The 18494-nt window shown below is 42.2% G+C and overlaps 1 protein-coding gene across 1 annotated transcript in view; it reads left to right on the forward strand.

The window, feature by feature from the left end:
• MICALL2 (MICAL like 2) overlaps positions 1 to 18494 on the forward strand; it is a 58629-nt gene that overhangs the window by 29144 nt on the left and 10991 nt on the right. The window contains exons 5-9 of the mRNA XM_027875012.1: positions 1496 to 1626; positions 5464 to 6504; positions 8406 to 8647; positions 13191 to 13290; positions 14987 to 15171. Of these exons, the coding sequence (XP_027730813.1) occupies positions 1496 to 1626; positions 5464 to 6504; positions 8406 to 8647; positions 13191 to 13290; positions 14987 to 15171 (1699 nt within the window). The remainder of the gene's footprint in view (positions 1 to 1495; positions 1627 to 5463; positions 6505 to 8405; positions 8648 to 13190; positions 13291 to 14986; positions 15172 to 18494) is intronic.

The raw sequence follows: 18494 nt of genomic DNA on the forward strand, positions 1-18494 counted from the left end.
TCCCCCTTATGACCTATGTCATCCTACACAAATTTACTGCTATATCACAGTTGTAACACCCTGCCTTCTCACAGAAGCCTTTCTTTAAGGAGCTCAAAGCACAATGTGGATTGTTTTTACACTCATTACCAGGGAAGGTTAGATATTATAAACCTTTTTTTTTGGTAGGTGAGAGACTACAAGGGTCATAGATATACCCTCCAGTATCAGAGTCAAATGAGTTAAATATCCAACTCATGGTTCTATTTCCAGTTCTATTCTTTCTATAATATCTGATACAATGTAAGACTCTAAAAAATCTGACATCTCAGTATATGGAGTCTTCAGATTGATCCAGAAAGGCTTACTTCTCATTACATTTGGGAAGGAGTTACAAAGGCAGACTATCTTCTCTAATTTCCTTATTCAAAAGCAACAAGAATCATAATGTAATAGTAATAATAGCTAACATTTCTATAATGCTTACTATGTGCTAAGTGCTTTACAATTATGATGTCACTTGGTCCTAACAACTATCTTGGGGGGGTAGGCGCTATTATTATCCCCTTTTTACAAATTATACTTATGGATCTTTCTGGGGTTATTTGTTCCAGGTTAGGGCTTCTTAATCTTTTATGTAATGGATACCTTTTGGCAGTCTGGGGATGTCTCTGGACCCCTTCTCAGAATAATGTTTTTAAATGTATAAAGTTAAATAAGTAGGATACAAACCCACTAATTACATTGAAATGCGGTTATGAAAATATATTTTTAAAAAGCCCTAGATCTAAGTTCACTGACCCCAGGTTAAGTGAACCTTAACTAAGGTTCACTTAGTTAACTAAAGCAAGGGTTTAGTTGGTGACTATTGGTGGAAATGAACAATTTGAGCCGTTTCCACACCTGGGCTGAGAGACAGGCCTGGAGGTTTCAGTTTGACCTGTAATGAGGAATTGAGCATAGGAGAAGTAAGTGGTTCCTCCCTCAGGATCAGTCTGGGTGTGGCATTTTTTTTATTGCTGATAAATCCAGACAAAGGCCAAATTCTCATTATCCTCCAGCCACTAAGTGAAAAGGAAGGCTTTGATGGGTGGAGAGATAACCAAGTAAGGTACAATTGAGCCAGACCCATTATTAGAACTTTCAGGGCCGCTGAGATATGGACAGCAAAGTCCAAAGTTCAACTTGGAACTCTGGAGTGTTGAGTAGCATAAGTCACAGGAGCAAATTACCAAAACTAGTTGCTTAAGGCTGATAGCTTGGTGGGGAGGATGAGATAGCCTGTCTCAGGCCACTGAATGAATAATGGACTGAGCCAGGAATTCAGGCCCAGAAAAGTTCTGGATACATAGCTGGTTTCCCATATCTTGCTATGTGCTTTCTGCCCCTCCCAGTAATAACACCCTTTCCTCCCAGAGATCATCCTACCTGTGGCTGACCACAGACTGGATTCTGCTCTCTGCCAGGCTCTTGGCTCACGAGGCTGACCTGATGGGCTCTGTCTCCATTTCCTTAGGGCCGGGTCGCCCTGGGCAGCGAAAGCCCCCGGGGCTCCAGGAGCAGTATCTGTGCTATCTGCAAGAAGCATGTGCACCTGGTGCAGAGGCACCTGGTTGATGGGAAGCTCTACCATAGGAATTGTTTCAGGTAGGTCTGTGTTTTACCTCCCCCGTCAGTATCTGCCGGGAAGCAGGTGGAGTTTCGTAGTTTCATTCTTTGAAAACTAGAAGGGCCCAAATGTTCAAATAACATTAACATTAACGTAACATAGTTCAAATAACATTAACATGTGTTTCTTCGGTGATTTCAATTTTTCAAAAGGCTTCCCTTTAATCATAACCCTGGGAGGTAAGTGGTACAATTATTATCATCTCTGCTTTGTTGTTGTTCAGTTGTGTCTGACTCTCTGTGACCCCATTTGGGGTCTTCTTGGCAAAGATACTGGAGTGGTTTGCCATTTCCTCTCCAGCCCATTTTACAGAGGAGGAAACTGAGGCAAACAGGGTTAAGTGACTTGCCTAGGGTCACATAGCCAATAAATATTAGAGGCCAGATTTGATCTCACAAAGATCCTGACTCCAGGCCCAGTGCCTTATCCACTGCACCACTTAGCTGCCTGATTTTCACTTTACAGATTGAGAAAACCAAAGGTCACGCAAATGATGATAATGATGGTTAACATTTATAGAGAGCTTTAAGGTTTGCAAAGTGATTTGCTTAGATTAGCTCATTTAACTTGATCTTAAAATGAGCCTTGGAGGTAGGTTTTATTGTTATCCCCATTTTACAGATGTGGAAAGGGAAGCTGAGGAAGTTTATATTACTTGCCCAGGCTAACAAAGCCAGTAATTGTCTGAGGCAGGATTTGAACTCAGGTCTTCCTGACTTTAAGTTCACTGCTATATCCAGGTCTAAGTACTTTTCTACTTAATCACAGAGGCCAGTAGAGGAGCTTAGAAACTCAGCTCCTGGTCACTTGGCTCATTGGCTTTACCCAAGTACAAATCAGACCTTGATTAATTAGGAACGTATTGGGAATGGGAATTCTCAACATTTGGATTTTTGAAGGCTAATGCGAAAGCCTGTTTAAAAGATTTCTAAAAACTTACTCCTGCCTTAGTGAGATAGTCTATTGAGCATAAATGGATGTTTAAGAATATGGCAAAGCCTCAGGGTCCTTATTCTGATTTTAGAAGAGAGAATGGGCTGAAGGTAGACTGAACCTAGGTGGCACAGTGGATAGAGCGCTGGGCCTAGAATCAGGAAGACTCATCTTCCCAAGTTAAAATCTGGCCTCAGACACTAGCTGTGCGACCCTGGGCAAGTCACTTAACCCTGTTTGCCTCAGTTTCCTCATCTGTAAAATGAACTGGAGGAGGAAATGGCAAACCACTCTAGTACGTTTGTCAAGAAAACCCAAATGGGGTCATGAAGAGTGATTCTCAAATGAACAACAGTAACAGCAACTAAGACTGAACCCAAAACATCCCATGGAAATAGTGTAGTAGAGGTAAAAGAACCCTGGAATTAGACCTGGTTTTGCCACTAACTAGCCTCATGATCCTCTCTGGGCTTTAGTTTCTCTATCTGTAGGGGGTCATCAAATGACCTCATCAGATGAGGTCAGTAGTTTGCAAACTTTTCAAATATGGAAACTTGACATAAACATTTTTTTTTTTGCTAGGCAATGGGGTTAAGTGACTTGCCTAGGGTCACACAGCTAGTAAGTGCCAAGTGTCTGAAACCGGATTTGAACTCAGATCCTAATGACTCCAGGGCCGGTGTTCTATCCACTATACCACCTAGCTGCCCCAACATAAACATTTAAAAAAAATTTAACCTAAAAAATTAAAAAAAATTCCTATTTGAAAGAAGTTAAAGTCTATTGACCAAGATTATGTGCTAAGCTACTACTAGTAAGCCAAAGCTACTATGATTCAGTAATACGTTCAAAGGAGTTTGCATCTTACTAATCACGACATTTACTTATTGCTTAAAAAAAGGGTGTGTGTGTGTGTGTGTGTGTGTGTGTGTGAGAGAGAGAGCGAGAGAGAGAGAGAGAGATATTATTCAAGCCACAGGAAGTAAGTTTGCTGATTTATGGATTTGTAAAAACTCTTCAGTCCATAAGGTGGAAACTATTGCATTAAATGATTTCCAAGGTCCCTTTCCAGCTCTGACATTATATGATGTTGAGTTAAGGAAAAAAAACCCAGGGGCAGCTTGGTGGCACAGTGGATAGAGCTCCAGCCTTGGAGTCAAGAGGACCTGAGTTCAAATGGGGCCTCAGACACTTGACACTTACTAGATGTGTGACCCTGGGCAAGTCACTTAACTCCGATTACCTCACCAAAAAGCAAAAGAAAAAAAGGAGAAAAAACCCACAAAAAAACAAACAAAAAAATTGGGGCATCTAAGGTAGCACACTGGCCCTGGAGTCAGGAGGATCTGTGTTCAGATCTGGCCTGAGACACTTATTAGCTGTGTGACCATGGGCAAGTCATTTGATCTTGATTACCTTTCAAAAAAAAAAACCCAAAATGAAACTAAATCCTTTCTATAGATGTGTTTTCTTGCCATAGGACTCTTTTAAAAGTAGAATATCATTGGAGGGCAGGAACCTAGTTTATTAAGGGTTCTGGCCTGTCAGGTTCAGGTTAATTGAAGTTTTCTTATAGCTTATTCCCAGGTTTGGATTGCAGCTTCGGGACCAGCCATCCCTAGGATTAGAAGCAGGAGACTATGACCTACTGGTATGGAAGATACATAGACTCATAACTATAGGGCTAGAAAGAATCTCAGAGTCCATCTAGTATAATTCCTTCCTTTTACAGTTGAGGAAACTGAGGCCCATAAAGGTTAGTGACTTTCCCAAGGTCACCTGGGTAGTAAGTGTCAGAAGCAGGTTGCTCCTCTCCGGTTAGCCCAAGATAGACTTGTCTGAGTCTTCCTGTCTGTTCCCGTTCCCCCAAAGCCTTCCTGGGCATGGTCACTTGGTACCATGAGCACTTCATATAGAAAGGCTGTGGGAGTGGAATGTCTGGATTGGTGAGGCCAGGACATGAGGGAGCCTTTGGGGTAGGCACAGAGAGATTTAGGATGTGCACAAGTGAACCTGTTGTCTCCAATTCAACCAGCATTCATCAAGCTCTGACTTTGTGCGGAACACTTTTTTAGGCATGAAGAGAGATAAAAAGTCTAGAAAAGAGAGCATATCTGTCCTTATGCCATTGAGTAGGAGAACAAGATAACTGATACTATATGGTCAGGACATTAGAGTTTTGAAAAGTGCTACCAGAGGGAAAAGGATATGGCTATCTATGAAGGCTTCATGGAGAAGGTGGCATTGAGTTGGGTTTCCAAAGATGGCTTGGCTTCATCAGACTAAGGGGGGAGAGAAGGCTATTCTAGGCACAGGGAAAGATATAAGCAAAGGGATAGATGGAGGGATGAAAACTCAGGGGACAGAGCAAATACAGTGACATGAGATGAGTCTGGAAAAGTATGGTAGTGACAGATTATGAAAAGCTTCGAGTGCCAGACAAAGGAGTTTGAATATGACTGTGGTAATAGGGAGTCACGAAATTCTTGAGTAGAGGAATGACATGTCATTTGGGTTGCTGGTGGGCATGGGAGAGGAGAGTGAGAGTAAGATGTGTCTTCCATTTCCAGAGGTAGTCTGCTCATATCTTACGTGTTTTCGAGGATGTTACTGGTTGTGATGTTGGTCATTCTAATTTTTAAAAGCTTCTGGGTGGTACTGCACTAAGCAGGTCAGATGGCTACAGCCACAGGGAGTCAGAATATTTATATTCCTATTTCCCCCAAAAAACATAGCACAGTAGCAGGTAGTCATGGAACACATATTGGTGGATTGGTTGGAGTTGATGGAATTGGTTGGAATTGATGCTCCAAGATGGGAGCTTACAAACGTAGGTTCTTGGGGGACTTTTTTTCCCCTAATGATCTCTCTTACATCCACAGATGCAAACAGTGTTCCAACACACTCCACTCAGGTGCTTACAAGTCCACAGGAGAACCTGGTATCTTTGTCTGCACGAGCCACCCCACCAGAGCTTCCACCCCAAACTCTAAGTCCCCTAGCACAGATCGAAAGCAGCCAGCAGCCAGCTATCCGAGCCGGACCAACCCTGTTCCAATGGATACCACATCCCCTGGTGTATCCTGGAAGGCCCGGGAACTAGACAAACCAAGGGAGGCTGGGCAGAAAACCAACCAGCCAGGCAGAGAACCTATTAGCAATTCCATTCCCAAGAGTTTTGTCCAGTCATCTGGATGGAGCCCATCTTCTGTGGGCAATAGTGCCACGAATTCCCTCAGCCCCATCAACCCAGCCCTCCAGAAGTCAACGTCCAGTACAAATACTCTGTCAAACTCCTTCCTCAACCGATTTATCCAGAACTCTTCTCCAGATGGAGGCAAGCCCAGTGGTGTTACCAATAACTCCCCCTTGGGGTGGTCATCTACTCAAAGAAAATCAGATCCACCTACAACCCCTGCCTTGAGCAAATTAGATTCTCACAAGACTTCTTCCCAGGGTAAATTAAGTTTTAGTGTGACTCCTCAGAGCCCACGCACATCTCCTCTGAGCAAATCGGACTCTTCAACAGCAACCCAGAGCGTCACTTCTCGGATCAAATCAGACTTTCACGCAGCTCCTCAAAACCAGTCAAACGCATATACAGCTGCTTCTCAGCACAAGGCAGACTCAAGCCCCAGTAGCTGGACTTCATCAGTGTCCAAGACGCAACAAGCCCGGGAAAAGTTCTTCCAGTCTTCTGGGGTCTCAGCTGACAAACCCCCAGCTTCCAAGGTGTATGGTCTGACTTTTACTTCCTCCCAGGCAGCTGGGAAAACATCCTTGGGGGTCACAACTGCTCCTAGTCAGTCTACACAGGATAGCACAAAGGACAAGGCTCGAGACTTCCTTGTGAAGAATCTTATGAAAGGACCAGGTTTTGCCTCAAATGGTCAGGAGGGCACTACTACCCAGGACCCTAGCAGGTAAGAGGAATTTTCCTCACGTATGCTGTGGATAATGGATTCTTTATCTAGGGTTCAACCACTTGTTAAAAAATGACTATTTTCTTAATTATTTCAATGCGATTGATTTTTTTTGTAAGCTTCTGTGTTTTATTTTATGCATTTAAAAACACTATTCAGAGAATGGGGTCCATAGATTTTATCATGGACCAAAGGGGTCCATGAACACAAAAAAAAGTTAAGGACACATTCTCTCTACTACTATATATGGAGAGAACACTATGTGTTTATATAAGCCAGGACATGAAAACTTATGGCATGCATGACAAGAGACAGCATGCAAAATGTCATGCAAGGTGATTTTTAGAGTGGAACATACTGGGTTTGTACATACAGGTAAGAGCCTGCATGGGAGACAAAAGATGGTCCTAACACCCTCTGGTGTTTGACTACCACGGTGGTATCCAGAGGACCTAGAAGATCTGGGTTACTATCCCTGGGATTTGGAAAGGCCCACAGTTTGGAATTTCAATCTTGCTAAGTAGGATCATCCTTTGGGATCAATGGGTGGTTTTTTAAAATTTGTTTAAAAAGTTTTTTTTTCAATTCACAAGCATGTATTTTCTCTACCTCCTACCCCCTTTCCTTGTATCGAGAAAAAAAAAAAGTAAAACTCTTGTAACAAATATGTATAATCAAACAAAACAAATTCTCACATTGGCCATGTCCAAAAAATGTACATCTCATTTTCCATATTGGGTCCAACTCGTCTTTGTCAGGAGGTAGGTGGAATTTTTCATCATTGGTCCTTTGGAATCATGGTTGGTCATTGCTTGGTCAGAGTTCTTAAATCTTTTGAAGTTGTTCATTTTTACAATTGCGTTGATATTGTGTAAATTGTTTCAGTCCTCCCTTGGTATATCCGTTCATACAAGCCCTCTTATTCCTTTCATCATTCCTGAAGGCACAATAGTATCCCATTCCATTCACACGCCATACTTTGTCCAGCTTTTCTCTCACTTCTGGGCACCCCCTTATTTTCCTGTTCTTTGCCGTCCCAAAAAAAGAGCTGCTATAAATACTTTCGTGCCCAGTGTGGTGTTCCTTAATGGGTCTAAGGTAAGGCCCTAATGCTCTTGTCCTTCAAGTGAGAAGGGAAGATTTGGCATTTTGAAAGAGGGCAAATTAAGAAACAACAGACCAGTATCTAACCTGAGAAGGCTAAGATATGTTTGGTTCCTTATCGTATCCTCCCCACCCCTTAAACTTGGACTGTTTAGACCCACAAGGGATGGTGTCCCCAGGGCATCTCTGATCTTACTTGCCTACAGGCTTGGCCAGCCTTGTCAGGTGGTATATTTGTGTGTGTAGAGGTTTTCTTTCTTTCTCTTTTTTCCAGAAATACAATTTTTATTAAGTACAAATAGTAACTCAAACAAAGCTTTAAAAGTTCATTCATTCATCCATGTGAATACTCAATAAACATACCCTCAGTTGCAGTCAGCTCTTGGTTATTTGCATGTGGATTTGCCATATGTGGATTATCATGGTATGTTTTTAACCCCAAGTTGGCTTCTCTCTGCTTGCCCCCCAGCCTGTTTCTGGGCCTCTACCTGAAACCACCAGTTGGTGTGTGCTGAGGGGTCCAGACCGAAATGAATGTGTCAACTTACCCCAATTATAATTGGCAAAATAATCAGCTGAATCACATCAAAACTCCTCCCCAAAACAACAGAGAACCAGTCCAAGCCTTTGATTTGTAGTTTCATCACCTACGGCTTCCTTCCATGAGTGTGGGTCCTGGAGGACCGACTAACAATAAAAGACTTTGACGGAATGATGCCTCCCTCCCTGGGAGAAGGACCTGATGGGACCTGGAGACCTTTCCTGTGACCCCCTCTCTGCCTTATTGTTTCTACCAGGTCGTCTCCTGCCCCTTCCCAGGCTCTGACACCAGATCCCAAAGCTGAAGGGCCAAGAAGGACCCCCAGGACAAAGCTGGAGCCTGCATCATCCCGGCCTGGCGTGGTGGCGGCACTCTCATCCCAGAGCAAGGTTTCTGCACCAGCATCACCCCAGAGAGCAAGGAAGAGCCCCACCTTCTCTCGTCCAGGCAGTGAGCTCATAAACACCAGACAGAAGCCTGACAGCTCAGTGGCAGACGGTGAGGCTCCCTTGTCTGCCCTCCCCTCCCTCTTTTATGAGATTGCTCTGAAGTATTATTTTCTCACAATATTATTTGACTCCATTCATTCTTCTGTTTTGAAATATTACTGCAGGGTCCCTCAGACTCTGATGGCCAGACTCCCACTCCTGCAGTCCCTACAGGGGTGATTCAGAGAATGTTCTTCAGGGCACAACTTTCACTGGCCCTGGGCCATAGTACCTTGAGTGCAGATGGGCCATCTCCCTGAAGGGGAGAAGCAGAGGCATGAACAAACACTGCCCCCACCACCAGGACACACCCACCACCACTCCTCTGGCTGTGCCAACAGACGAGCAAAGCCTCTGGGTCCACAAGCAAGGAATCTGTCCAGGGGCGAGCCAGCCACACCCACAAGCCCCACCTGTCCCCTCCCTTCAATGATCTGCACATAGAACCTCTCTGTAAACCCATAGAACAGCTGGCTTTGCCCAAGATTAATCGATCAACTGGTCAGTCAATTAACAGGCATTTATTAAGTACCTACTATGTGTCAGTTGCTGGGAATACAAATAAAAAAAAATGTAACAGTCTCTACTGCCCAGGGTCTCCTATGCCATCAGAGGACATAACATGTACATGTACAAGCATATACAGAATCAGTGTAAAGACTCATCTTCCTGAGTTCAGATCCAGTCTCAGACACTGCCTAGCTGTGTGACCCTGGGCAAGTCATTTCACCCTGTTTGCCTCAGTTTCCTCCTATGTAAAATAAGCTGGAGAAGGAAATGGTTTGCCACTCTGGTATCTATGCCAAATGGAGTCACAAAGAATTGGACATGACTGAAATGCCCGGACAACAGCTACAAAGTAATTAGGCAAAGAGTTTCCTGAGGGTGGGGGGAATCAGGAAAGGCTTCACATAAAAGTATATTTTGAAGGAAGTAAAGGATTCTTTGAGGTAGAAATGAGGAGGCACTGTGCTGCAGGAAGCGGGGCTGGCCAGTGCAAAGGCATGGAGATGAGAGATCCAGGGCCATGTTTGAGTGACAGACGGTCCAGAGGATAGATTTTCCACTGGAAACAGTGTTGGACTCAGATTCAGGAAACTTACTCCTGGCTCTGATACTAGATATTTCAACAAGGGTAATAAGCCGTTTAATCTCCTCTGAGCCAAGTCATGGGGCGGTGGGAACCCTTCTGAATGGGGCTGACTCTGCTACTTTATCACCTGTGTGAACTTGGACAAAGTCATTGACCTCTCTGGGCTTCCATTGCCTCATCTTGCAGACAGAAAAGTTGGACTCCCTGACTTCTAAGGTCTCATCCAGCTCTTAATTTATGATCTGTGCATTAGGAAGATTACTAACTTATCAGTCTAAAAAGGACGTATTGGAGAGGGGAATAGCCTGGTGACAGAGAGACCAGTGAGGAGGCAGTGACTATTGTCCATTGGAGAAAAGAAGAGAGGCATTGGTGAGAGTGAAAGGAAGGGGCTGATGTAATCGATGCTGAAGAGGTCGTCAGCAAGACTGGACTGTTGGTTGATTGGACGTGATGAGTGACAAAAGAGTGAGAAGTCAAATGGATTGAGGATGAGAGCTTAAATGGTAGATAAAGTTAGAAAGTAGAGGGAGAAAGTTAAATAATAATAATAATAATAATAATAATAATTATTATTATTATTATGACTTATATTTATATAGCATTGTAAGGTCAACAAAATGCTTTACAAATGTTACTTCATTGGGTCCTTACAATAACCCTGGGAGGTGGGCATTGTTATTATTCTCATTTTATAAATGAGGAAACTGAGGTAGAAGGTTAAGTGACACCCAGGGTCACGTACCTAGTAAGAGTCCAAGGTAGAATCTGAACTCAGATTTTCCTGGCACCAAGTCCCGCTCTCAGAAAAAGATTTTAATTTGGGATCTGCTGAATTGGAAGTAATGGTAGCACATCCAAGTAGAGATGAGTCATTGTAGGGGGCAGCTAGGTGGCGCAGTGGATAGAGCACCAGCCCTGGAGTCAGGAGGACCTGAGTTCAAATCCGGCCTCAGACGCATAACACTTACTAGCTGGGTGACCCTGGGCAAGTCACACTAGCCAAAACAAACAAACAAAAAATGACCCTGGGTAAGTCACTTAACCCCAATTGCCTAAAAATTAAAAAAAAAAAAGAAAAAAAAGAGATGAGTCATTGTGGACTATTCAACGAAAAAAAACAGAACAAAAAACCTCATACTAACCTCATTTCCTTTGGACAAGGTATGTTTTTCATTGTGTTGTAATGTTAGATTACTTCCCAGTATCCCCTTTCTCCACATTATTATACCAGTGTCAGCAAAATTCAGAATTTATTTCCTTCTCAACTTACTAAGTTAGCACAGGCTACTGTGAGCTCCTTGAGAGAAGGGACTTCTTTTGCCTTTTTTTTTTTTAAAGTCTCTGTGCTTAGCATGGCCCCTGGCACTTAGTAGACACTTAATAAATGTTAATTGACTGACTGACTGAGGTGTGCTCAGAATGATATTTAACTAGCCAGGGACACAAAGCAGAGTGCTCTGTAAACCTCCTATCCTGCCTTTGCACAGATGACTTTAGTGGGGAGTCAAACTGACAGATGAGTGCTGCAGTAGATAAAGTTTAGCTAGCTGCCTACATGGTGTGATTTGAACGATTCCTGGAAGGACCGCTTTCCCCCAAGAATATCTTCCCCACTGGCCTGTCACAATCCATGAAATTCCACCATTAGCTATTACTCTGCTGATCTATATAAAGGACTTTGCAAACCTTGAAGAGTTATGTGGGGCTTCCCAAAATTTTTAGTGCACTTGAAAGCTTCAATGGCTTAGATCTGTACTAAGATTTTTGGGACACACCACATACATGTTAACTACTCTTCCCCTCCCCCCCACCCCCACCCCCACCATTTCCCAATTATTTCCCAGTTCTTTTTTCCAATTACATGTAAATGTAGTTCTCAACATTCACTTTTATAAGATTTTGAGTTCCAAATTTTTTTCTCCCTCCCTTCCTTCCTTCCCTCCCCCTCCCCAAGACTGCAAGCCATCCTATATAGGTTATACACGTACAATCATATTAAGAGTATTTCCACATTAGTCATGTTGTGAAAGAAGAATCAGAACAAAAAGGAAAAAAGCACAAGAAAAAGCAAAAAACAAAAAAAGTGAAAATAGTATTATGCTAGTTATTCTTACTTTTCTCCAGGAGGCTCCTGTTAAAATACAAATATCTCCCATTGTTGTTCAGTCATGCCTGACTCTTCATGACCCAATTTGAGGTTTTCTTGGCAAAGATACTGAAGTGGTTTCCCATTTCCTTCTCTAGCTCATTTTACAGATGAGGAAACTGAGGCAAAAAAAGTGACTCGCTCAGGGTCACACAGCTAGTAAGTATTGAAGCCAGATTTGAACTCACAAAGATGAGTCTTCCAAATTCCAGTTCTGGTGTTCTGTGTCACAGAGCTGCCCCCAAATATCCCATAGGAGATATGGGTCATTTAATGCTTGAACTTGAATATTAATTTATTAGTTTAGGTGGCAAAAGTCCTGAGGGTTTGAGAAACCAAGTAGGTTGGTTTTGATCTTGGGGAAAAAATATTGGGGCACTGCTAGTGGGAATTCTGGGAAGCAGAGGTAAATAGGAAGGTATAAGGGAAGAGGAGGGTGGGGAAAGAGGATGTGGGAGCATATTGAAGATGTGTAAGGACCTAGGGTTGGTCTACACCCTCTTCTTCCAAACCAGCTTTTCCCCCTTTAACTGGGATGTTCTCTCACAGTTAAGCAAGCAGCCCGAGCTCAGTAGAGACCACTGAGATAGGGGAGTAGATGTGACAACTTGGGGAGGTCTTTCTGGATTAGATATCTAGTGATCTGGATTCTTGTCCTAGCTCTGCTGAGGATGTACTGTGTAACCCTTGGGCAAATCACTTTATCTCACTATGGCTCAGTTTCTTTAGCTGTAAGATGAGACGGTTGTATTGGGTACACAGTATCTTTGGATTTGGTGCAGTAGTTAGAATGCTGGACCCGGAGTCAGGAAGACCTGAGTTCAAATCTGGCCTGATTAGCCCTGTGATCCTGGGCAAATCACTTAACCTGTGTTTGGCTCATTTTCCTTATCTGTAAAATGGGGAAAAGAATCACACCATCTCCTAGGGTTATTGCAACGGTCAAATGAGATAGTAAGTGTAGTATGTCTGACACATAGTAAGTGCTGTATACATGTTAGCTATTAATATTATTTTCTTTCCCAGGGAGAGCAAGGCAATTCTATAGAATCATAGGATGTTAGAGATGTGAGGGGCCTTCTAGAGCAGATAGTACAGCTTCTCAGTTTACAGAGAAGGAAATAGACTCAGGACGGCAACTGTGTCCATCTTGAATGCTGCAAAGTGGAGCTGCACAGGTCATGAGCTGCTACTGTGAGGTTCTAAGTCCTGAATGAAGATCCCTTTCCATAGTGGAGACCCCGGGGCAGTGGGGCGGGGCCCAAGTATTCAGCCCTTCCAAGTGTTTTCATTTGGTGTTCTTGCTCTTAGGTCAGGGTCAGGGTCCCAGCCCTGCTGAAAACCAGCTAGAAGGTCCTGCAGGGTGGCGATCCAAACTAAAGCCCGTGGAGAAAATATCTTCAGTGGACAAGTGAGTAACTCAAGGGCAGTGCCAGGAGCAGAAACTCCAAACTACATGACAAAGTGAGCTCTGCTCACACCTATACATAGGGTATATGTGTACCTTTGTATGTATGAATGTCAGCACATGCATGTGTGTGAGTGGCACATGTTTACCTGTATATGAGTGCCATGTGAGTCTACTTATTAGTATGTTTGTGTATGGAGACATGTTTATACATGCATGTATGTACATGTCTGTAATTCCATCTATGCAAAGTTAGCGTACACAGTTACGTACATGCATATTGATTTACTGGTCCAATAAAAAGTACATATTGGTATGCACGTATACATAGGTACACACATATGTAACATGTGACCTGATATGCACAATACACAAGCATGCACAATTCATTCAGCACCTACTCCATGTAAGATGCACCCAACTCTATGCACATCCAGAGGTTAACTGTGTATCTGTCTATAGACTTACATACACACGTATGTTTGTCTATATGCACACTTGTGTTTACCTGTGTATGTGTGTATATCTACCTACCCATACTTTATCTTTGTATACTTGTGTGTACATGTCTGAACTGGGGTCTATAGGGCATATGTTTTTGCTAGGGAGAGGCTTGGCATAGAAATCTGCAGGAAAAGCTCAGTAGGCCCAGTCTCAGTTTGTAGTATGGATAAAATGGGCTAAAAATGGGTGTATATATGTATGTGTGTGTGTGTGTGTGTGTTGTGTGTTTGTATATATGTAATAGATGTTAAATGGTTTGTAAAAGTACTTGAGCTTTACAGATGCTCAAAGCCTTATGGAGGTGTGTGTGTGTGTGTGTGTGTAAGGAACGGAAGGAAAAAACAGAGTGAGTAGAGGGGGAAAAACACAGCTCTAGGATACACAGCAAAGTTCTTTTCTTTTGGGTAAAGAACAGACCCAATAGTGGGTAGGGAGCCAACTTGGCATCTGGGTGGCAATGTGGATGGAGTGTGGGGACTTGGAGTTAGGAAGACTCAGAAACTTCTTAGCCTTTCATTTTCAATCTCAGTGTCCTGCTGTAAAATGGGATGATAATAGCACCTACCTCCTAGGATTGTAGTATGGATAAAACGGGCAAAAAAAATGTATGTGTGCATGTATACATATTATATGTATGTGTATACACATGTATATGTACATGCATATGCATTATATACATATATGTAATAGATGTTACATGGTTTGTAAAAGTACTTGAGCTTTGTAAATACTCAAAATGCCATATAAATATTATTAATTGGATCAAGGGCTGCTTCAGGACAGCTCCACTTTAGGAATACCTGGTACATTATACAGAATTCCAGACTTACAAAGCAAATAAATCAGGGAATGCTTATTCATGTTAAAAAACGATTCTCTGTTTTACTCAGGATTCAGCTCCCATGCTTTAAGCAGCTGGTTTTTGGAGCATTTGCAACATGATCAAATTAAAAAATTTTAGTTTGCACACAGTGGTTTGAGAATGGGTCTATTGAAAAGTGAGGTGTATTCCTAGGTAGGTGGGAGGGTCAGGGCTCTGTGTGTGTGTGTGTGTGTGTGTGTGTGTGTGTGTGTGCATGTATGAGAGAGAGAGACAGATAGATGGACAGAGAGACAGAGAGAATGAGAATCATGGGAGAAGGTGGGGGAACATGTATCCCTTCTTTCCTACTCTCATCTCATCTCATCCTACCAGGGTTCTGGAGCTAAAGCAAAAAGTAGCTCCAATAGACACCAAGGGGCTGGCCATTCCCAAGAAGCCTTTGGAAAATTCCTCAGTAGGTATACGGATCACCCTGAGCCCGGCCCTGAAGGACAAAACCTCTGCTTCAGCCAGCACCTTTCCCAATAATAGCCAGGGCCCACTCCCTGGCCCCTTAGGTAAGTATCCTAAGAGTTTTCCCTTTAATTAGAGGGGGAAAGAATGGCTGTGGGCATCATCTCAACAAGTACCATCTTCCTCCCGGCCATAGCTGGAGCCAGGACAGACTTTGGCAATCACAGGTATTATCATCTAGTCTGTCATTGCTGGGGTCCAGGCTACAGCATCTTCTGGAGGGGAGTGTAGAAGGATGCTATTTCTTTTGCCCTCTCCTCCACTAGTTTGGGCCATTACTTGCTGTTGACCCTGCCAATGATCCCTGTCCTGCTAAAGGCATATTCACTTCCTTGCTCAGAGTCCCCATTGCCTCGCCTACAAAGCCCTTCCAGTTAGGTGGCTAGGTGGTATAGTGGATAGAGCGATGGCCTAGAGTCAGGCCTAAATTCAAATCCCATCTCAGACTTTTACTAACTGTGTGATCTTGGGCAGGTCACTTAACCTTGTTTGCCTCATTTTCTTCATCTGTGAAATGGGGATAATAATAGCACCTACCTCCCAGGTTGTTGTGAGGATCAAATGAGGTGATAATTGTAAAGCACTTAGCACAGTGCCTGACATATAGTAGGTGCTATGTAACTGTTAATTATTATTATTTAAATGCAAGGTAGTTTGATAGGGAAAGGACTAGAGAAGGAAAGGTATTTTTAATCATTAAGGAATTGGCTATAAAGATCATAAAATAATAGATTTAGTGCTGAAAGGGGCCTTTAGAGACCATGTTGTTCAATGCCTACATTTCACAGATGAGGAAACAGGTCCGGAGAGTTAAGTGACATGTCCAAGGTCATACTGGTTGTATGGACTTAGAACATTAACCCTAACTGAGTATCTCACAAAACTGTGTCATCTATCCCTGGGGGGACTGGGTGAGAAGGTGTGGATGGCTCAGGGCAAACCTATCCCCTCTGCTGTAAAAACTCTAGTTCGTATAGCTCAACAAGGATTTGTTAAGTGTCTTCTGTCTGTAACAACTCATGGCAAGTGGGTATGGTCAAGGACCACTCATGACTAAATAGAACTTGAAATGTCCTGGCTTAGAGAAAAGTCTCTGGCCCCAGGCATTCCCTTACAGGGCTCTGTTTGACACAGGCCTTTCCTTAAGTTGGATTTTCTCTGGGCTTGTGTACTACTCTGTCTAGCGTGAGGGAGGTTGGAGGAAGCCCTGAGAGCTGGGGCAGGCCCTGGCTTGTTGGGGGCAGCTTGTGTTACTGGAGTCTTAGGTTATTTTTTAATTATGAAAAATTCAAGTGTGGCTAAAGGGAAAAGGTGTTTTGGAGAAGGAACAAGAGCTGTTTTCATTTGTAAATGGGTGTATGCTCCCTCATTAGATTATTTTTTCTGTCCTCTAACATTGGTGAATGTTTTCATTGCTATATGCGAGTGAGGTTTCTTTTGTGTGTCATATGTATGTGTTGGAGACATGGAGTCTTTCCATGTGTAATTTTTAGAATTTGAATAAATAAAATAAATATTTTCATGAAAATAGTGGAATAAGAGTTAACATTCAACAATGACTACTTTAAAAAAATTAAATAATTTATTAGAAACTTTAACATTAAGCAACAATCCAAAGTGTCCTAAAAGTCTTAGTGCAGTTTTAAGCACTAAGCACATTAAAGCTTAAATTAATTAGTTTAAATGCAAAAAATTACTAAGCAAGTTTCTGTGTTTATATTTCTTGTTGTTCAGTTGTTTTCAGTTGTGTCTGACTCTCCATGACCCCATTTGGGGTTTTCTTGGCAAAGATACTGGAATGGTTTGCCATTTCCTTCTCCAGCTCATCTTACAGATGAGGAAACTGAAGCAAACAGAGTGAAGTGACTTGCCCAGGGTTACATAGCTAGTAAGTGTCTGAGGCCCGATTTGAACTCAGAAAGAGCTGTCTTCTTGACTCTAGGCCCCACTGGGCCACTTAGCTGCCTTTGTTTATATAGGGTGTCCCAAAAATCTTCGTGCAGTTTTAATAGCTTACAGCCAACACTAAGACTTTTAGAACACAGGCGTATAAGCCAAGAAACTTGCTTAATAACTATTTACATTTAAATTGTTTTAGATGCCTCATGTATCATAAGACTTTGCTAGTTCCTTCCTGTAAGTATTTATCAAGATTCTTTGTCCATTCATTCTCATTCATTTTTCACGGGAGCATAGACTTAGAGCTACAAGAGACCTCCAACGCTATTTCTGGTCCAACACCCTCATTTTACAAATTGGGAAATGAAGGCCAGGGGATGAAAAGTGATTTTCCCTCGGTCAAATAGGTAATAAGTAGAGGCCACGGACCCGGATCCTCCGATGTCAAAGTTAGCCCCTTTTCCTCTGTACCTTTTATTCTGCAATCATAGTTATTATAAACTCCATTCTTTTGGTTTTATTTTTTTCCACTTTGTATTATTTCATTGTTGTCTTTCCCCAATTCTCTGATTTCTCATACTTTCTCATCTTAATTGTATCACAGTATTCCATTATATTAACATACCATAATTTATTGGACCTTTCCCCTCTTTCTAGACGTTCAGACTGTTTCTAATTTTGTTTTCTTTTGTTTTTTATTATTTATTTATATATTTATTATATATTTATATAATATATAATTTATTATATATTTACATAAAATTATTATTATACAGAAATATATTTATTATTTATTATATATAATGCTGCAATGAAAATATTTGAGCAGCTAATTAAAAAAGTGATACAGTCATTTTGGAGTTTCAACCCTCCACATGTATTTTTCTACGCTTTTTTAATTCATTCATTCATTTCTGTCTTTGCATCCTTACATGTATGTATGTTTCAATGTATTTATGTTTGCATGCATGTACCTTTATGTACTGTGTGCTCCTTTATGTGTGCATGTTTTCCAATGCCTAAATTCTTATGTGTTGTGTTTCTGTGTGTGTTCTTATGTGTGTGCATGTGTATTTCTGTGTGTGGTATGCTTTTCATTTGAAGCCTTCCTTAATGAAGCCATGCAGAGAAGTGTGGGAGGCTTCTGGCTGGGACTGATATTTCTGCTTTGCATCTTTCCTCATGTCCTTTCCCCCTGATTAGTTTTCTTTTTAAGGATCTCACTGACTTCTTTAGGCTGGACTTTCAGGCCTAGCTTTGATGACTTGAGAAAAAACTAAGTACAAGTTGATCCTAAATTAAGGCACGGGAGAAATATGTAAATATTGACCTTCTAGTAGAAGACGAGCCTTCGTATTTGGGGTGGTAGAGGTTGACTTTTGGGAGCTGTCACAGGTTTTATGGCAGTCTTCCTTTCTTCTAGGCAGCTAGGTGGTGCAATGAATAGAGCTCTGAACCTGGAGGCAGA

Source organism: Vombatus ursinus, unplaced genomic scaffold, assembly GCF_900497805.2.
Source record: "Vombatus ursinus unplaced genomic scaffold, bare-nosed wombat genome assembly UNPS02014807.1, whole genome shotgun sequence".
Taxonomy (NCBI): domain Eukaryota; kingdom Metazoa; phylum Chordata; class Mammalia; order Diprotodontia; family Vombatidae; genus Vombatus; species Vombatus ursinus.